General features: G+C 64.8%; 1 protein-coding gene across 1 annotated transcript; it reads left to right on the forward strand.

Annotated features, from left to right (window-relative positions):
* Positions 1-382: 382 nt before the first annotated feature.
* NXPH3 (neurexophilin 3) lies at positions 383-4,890 on the forward strand. Its single transcript, XM_028093704.2, has 2 exons — positions 383-586; positions 3,199-4,890. The coding sequence occupies exons 1-2, from the start codon at positions 533-535 to the stop codon at positions 3,901-3,903; spliced, it is 759 nt and encodes a 252-aa protein (XP_027949505.1). The 5' UTR covers positions 383-532; the 3' UTR covers positions 3,904-4,890.
* The last annotated feature ends 299 nt before the right edge of the window (positions 4,891-5,189 follow it).

Below are 5,189 nucleotides of genomic sequence, written 5' to 3' on the forward strand. Positions count from 1 at the left end.
ACGAGCAAGCGGGAGCCGCCTGGGCGCCAGGAGCGCTCCAGTCTGGCGGGGCGCTGAGCGGGGAGCGGGCGGCAGGGCCCGGCGCAGCCAGGGGCGTCCGCCAGGGGGCGCGCCGCGACGGGGCGGGAGGGGCCGTCTGGCCTGGGGAATTAGCGCCAGGGACGGGCGCGCGCTCGGGTCCCCAGCACATCTGGGCGAGAGCGGCGCCGCTGGACCGAGGGGGGCGCCGAGCGCAGATCTGGAGCGGCAGAGGCACCGCGCGGCTGGGGTCCTTCGAGGCGCTCGGGGCGCACATCTGGGACCTCGAGAGGGGGCCGCGCCGCGCACAGCTGGGCCGGGGGAGGGGGGCGGCAGCTACACAGCTGGACCGGAGGGGGCGGGGTCGGTCCCGGGCGGCCAGCAGAGGGGAGGGCCGCGAGCCGCCGGGGACTGGAGCATGGGACGGCGCGCCTGAAGGAGCAGGGGCGAGGCAGGGGCCTGGGAGCCCGGCAGGAAAAGAGGAGAGCAAGGGGCCCGAGAGCAAAGGAGGAAGATGCAACTGACTCGCTGCTGCTTCGTGTTCCTAGTGCAGGGCAGCCTCTATCTGGTGAGTGGCCCGCGGGGAGCTGCGCGGAGGGGCGGGGGCCCGGAGGACGGCGGAGAGCCCGGAAACTTTCTCCCTTCTTTCCCCCCCCTCCCCCCCCCCGACATCCCCGGGATGGAGGGGAAGCCCGGAGGCCGGGGGAGAGGGCGGGTCCGAGGACCGAGACTGGACCGCAAGGGTTAATAGGGGCGGGGAGAGGGTGCTCGCCTGGCCCACCCACTCGGCCGCCGGCTGCGGGAGGTGCGACCAGCACGAGGGAAAAGGCCAGCCGCGGGGCGCCAAGGGTTACTCGACCCGGTCCCGGCGCCCCGGGACGCGCAGAAGGGGAGTGGGGGTGGGTGGCGGAGCTGACCACCTGCCAGGTCTGGGGCCCTGGGCTCTTCTCTGACCTCGGGGACCCCGAGGGCCCGGGACCTGGGTCCCCCGGCGCGCGGAGCCTGTTCAGGCAGGGGGGGCGGCCCCCCGCGGGCCCCGCTCGCGCCTTCCCTCCCGCTCCCTCCCTCCCCGCCTGTTGTTTTCCTCTCCTCTCCCGGCCGCGCGCAGCCCGAGCCCCACAGGACCTGGGCAGGCGGCTCCCGCCCCGGGCGCCCGCGGCAGCTGAGCGGAGCGCCCCAGAGCCCGCTCCCCGTGCGCTCGCTCGCCGCGTCCCTGCCGCCCGGGACACCCGGGAGTCCCACCCCGGCCCCCCGCCCCCAGTCCTGCCGTAGAGAAGCCTCGGCCCCACATCTGGACCTGCCTGTTTCCTCAAAACAACCCCCCCCTCGTGCCACCTCCCCTTTGCCACAATGTGGAAGCACCCTTCCCTTCTCCTGTCCGCACCTGCGGCCCTTCTCCCCACCCTCCAGCCCTTCAGCGGCGACCCTCAGGGCCAAGTAAACACGGGGCTGCAGCCCCGGGCCCTCCTGGCTGTCCCTCTACCCTACCCCTGGGGCCTAGCAGGGAGGGCCATCTGGCACACCTCTGAGGGTATGGGCTGGGGCCAGAACGCGGGGGGAGGGGGCGGGGGGGGGCGGGACGGAGAGACATGAAGACCCCAGGGCCCCTTTGGAGCCCTCCAGATCCCAGCCCTCAGGCATCCCCCCATCCTCACCCCAGGGGTCACCAGCAAACCCGAAGCTGCCTAGCTGTGAGCTGGTGCCCCTAGTGCCAGTGACACAGACACATAGGGCCAGTACTCTCTTTAGAAGCTGAGTAAGCACACACCAGGCGGCTGCCCTCAGGAAACCTCGTCTACTCCCTGCTGCCCTCCTGAGCCGGCCGCTGTCTGAGCTGGGTCACGCTGTCCTGCCGGCCCTCCCCACAGTTCCTCCAGGAGGCCTGCCCAGGTGTTGCCTGTTGCCGGAGCCGATCCAGCAGAGGCCGGCCAAGCCTTGGCAGTTTGGCATAAGATTCTGAGTGGGGATGGGCTTGGGTAAGAACCTCCATAAACGGACCTATCTGGTCCCTGAGGCCAGGAGTGAGCGGTGGAATGGGAGGGCGGACCCTATGTGACTCAGCCTTGTAGGGATGTTGCCTTTGAATCCTGGTGGCCTCATCTGTAGAATGGGCATAAGAATTCCCGCCTCGTGGAGCAATAGTGTCCGGGCACATCATCATCGGTGACCCCCAGAGTTTCTGACCTTCCATATCTTGGCCATCCTGGGTGTGGAATTCAGTGCAGGGCTCTTCCTAGTCCTCCTGCCCAAACCTTAACTGCATTTGTACATGACAGAAAACGTCACTGAGCTCTGCTTTCTTATTCCATTGTCTGTTGGTTCTCTTAGCCTCAGAGGACAAAATATCCTAGGGTTAAGGGTGGTGGTGTCTCATCCGACAGACGAGGAAGTGCCAAAAAGCAGGGGCTGCACCTCTCCCATCAACCCGGGGGCTCTCCCAGCATAGGGATGGAGCTTTCCTATTCGACTCGGGGTTCCTTGAGGGCAGTGACTATGCCTCCCCATCATCACCTTGTGAACTTCTCAGAGGCGGGGAATTTCCTCTGTGAAATTGTGACCTTATAGACTCTCCTATAAGATGGGGGGCTCCATCAGCACAAGGCTAACGCTTCTGACATCTGATGAGGACTCTCCCAAGATCGGGAGCTGGGCCTCCCCCATCAGACTGGAGACTCCCTAGGGGCAGGGACAATGTCTCACTGGTCCACTGGAGAGAATTCTTTTTTTTTTTTTTAAGATTTTTTATTTATTTATTTGAGAGAGAGAGAATGAGAGATAGCACAAGAGGGAAGAGGGTCAGAGGGAGAAGCAGACTCCCTGCTGAGCAGGGAGCCCGATGTGGGACTCGATCCCAGGACTCCAGGATCATGACCTGGGCCGAAGGCAGTCGGTTAACCAATTGAGCCACCCAGGCGCCCCAGAGAATTCTTGATCATCCTTCCAGACTTTGAGTAGTGGCCAAAGGCAGGACGGGGGTGAGGGGTGGGGGGGGTGACCTGAATGTCAGAAGGTGAGCTGGGACCATGACACAAGGCAGAGTGTACACCCAAAGCCTAGCGGGGGTCCCTCAGCCTCAGGTCAGTGGAAGGGACAGGCTAGGCTGTTGGTGGGGAACAGGGACCAGAACTCCTGGGTCCTCCGGGGACAGGGCTCTCACTCTCCTCCCAACTCCCCCCACAGGTCATCTATGGCCAGGAGGATGGCCCTCCCGGCTCAGAGGACCCTGAGCACGATGACCATGAGAGCCAGTCCCGGCCCCGGATACCTCGGAAGCGGGGCCACATCTCACCCAAGTCCCGCCCCATGGCCAACTCCACTCTCCTAGGGCTGCTGGCTCCACCTGGGGAGGCATGGGGGGTCCTTGGGCAGCCCCCCAACCGCCCGAACCACAGCCCCCCGCCTTCGGCCAAGGTGAAGAAAATCTTCGGCTGGGGTGACTTTTACTCCAACATCAAGACAGTGGCCCTGAACCTGCTCGTCACCGGGAAGATCGTGGACCACGGCAACGGGACCTTCAGCGTCCACTTCCGACACAACGCCACCGGCCAGGGCAACATCTCCATCAGCCTCGTACCCCCCAGTAAAGCTGTAGAGTTCCACCAGGAGCAGCAGATCTTCATCGAAGCCAAGGCCTCCAAAATCTTCAACTGCCGAATGGAGTGGGAGAAGGTGGAACGGGGCCGCCGGACCTCGCTCTGCACCCACGACCCGGCCAAGACCTGCTCCCGAGACCACGCTCAGAGCTCGGCCACCTGGAGCTGCTCCCAGCCCTTCAAAGTCGTCTGCGTCTACATCGCCTTCTATAGCACAGACTATAGGCTGGTCCAGAAGGTGTGCCCGGATTACAACTACCACAGCGATACTCCCTACTACCCCTCCGGGTGACCCTGGGCAGGCCACAGAGGCCAGGCCGGCCCACAGAGGAGGCCATCTGGCTGGATACTGGGCAGGGAAAGGAAGGGACCTCAGGCAGGGAGGGGGGTGGAGAGGAGGAGATGCCAAGCGCGGCCAGGGCCAAGTCTCCAGTGGTGGCAGGGAAGGGGTCCCGAGGGCTGGCCCAGCCTGAGGTTGTGGAGCGACTGGGACACGGGAGCACCTGAGGAGCAGTGGGTTCTCTGGGCAGCCCCGCAGGGCTTCCGCACTGAGCAGCAGGGAGATGCTGGGTCCCGGAGGCTTCTGGGGAAGGCAGACCAGTGTGGCCCCAATAAAGGGATGAAGAGGAGCCCAAAGCCTGGGCTCCCTCCTTGCCATCCTGAGGAAGAGCAGCAGCAAGGAGAGGGGCATTTCCTCAGTGTGGACTCCAAGTAGGCGACAAAGGACGGCAGAGATGGGGCTGCCTGGTAGCCAGCTCTGGGAGGGGGGAGGGGCGGGGGGCAGGAGGAGCTCTCGGGCCCCACCGAGGGGACCTTGTCCTGGACTGTGGACTGAGCTTGGCTTGAGGCTGAAGTGGTGACCCTTGAAGTCTTTTTGATGTCTTGACAAATAGACCCTCTGTTCCCAGCCAGGCCATCCCTTTCCAGAATTCCCTCTCCCGCCATGGCTGCGTACCCCGTCACCCCCGTCCACCCTTGTGCGGACGGGACACCCATCCTTAAGCTGAGACAGAGGGTGATTGTGGTTCTCCCCACACCAAGGCCACAGATGGAAGCCCGCCCTTGCACCGTGTCCCTCCGCCACCCCACCTCCTGCCGGCTCCTCTGGGAGTGTCCTCGTCCAGCCAGCGAGCCTTGCCTGTCGGCCTGGGGCTCCCCTGGACAGAGCCGGTACCTCCTGTCTTGGCCTTGGCCATGGGGCCGGGGGACGCCAGACTGTCCAGGGCATGCTGGACCCGTTCCATGGTGTCTGTCTGTGGGTGGGGGAGGGGCGGGCGGGGTGTGGAATCACCTGATTGTCAACTTCTGTGTGCAGAGTCTTGTTCTGGAGCCAGGAATAAAGCTTTCCCAAGGCCTTGGATTCTGAATTGTCCGGGGAGGGAAAGGGCCCTGGGTGCCCCAGCGTCCAGCCAGCCCCGCCCAGATGGCGGCAGGACATGTCCTGGAGACCAGAGCTCCCTGAGGGCTCAGGGCTTCCCTCTCTGGCCCCCTTTCTGGAGCCATCGGGAAGGCTAGACAGGCACTGCCTGATGCTCCAAGGGGGGTGGGGGTGGCAGCCGCAGAGCATCTTGGGGAAGA

This window comes from Eumetopias jubatus, unplaced genomic scaffold, assembly GCF_037043125.1.
Source record: "Eumetopias jubatus isolate StellerSeaLion01/CBP00866 unplaced genomic scaffold, mEumJub1_p1.0 scaffold_10, whole genome shotgun sequence".
NCBI classification, from domain to species: Eukaryota; Metazoa; Chordata; class Mammalia; order Carnivora; family Otariidae; genus Eumetopias; species Eumetopias jubatus.

Coding starts and splice junctions, on each gene's coding strand:
- NXPH3 (XM_028093704.2), top strand. CDS start 533: ATGCAACTGACTCGCTGCTGCTTCGTGTTCCTAGTGCAGGGCAGCCTC. Junction 587..3,198: donor TGCAGGGCAGCCTCTATCTG/GTGAGTGGCCCG, acceptor CTCCCCCCACAG/GTCATCTATGGCCAGGAGGA.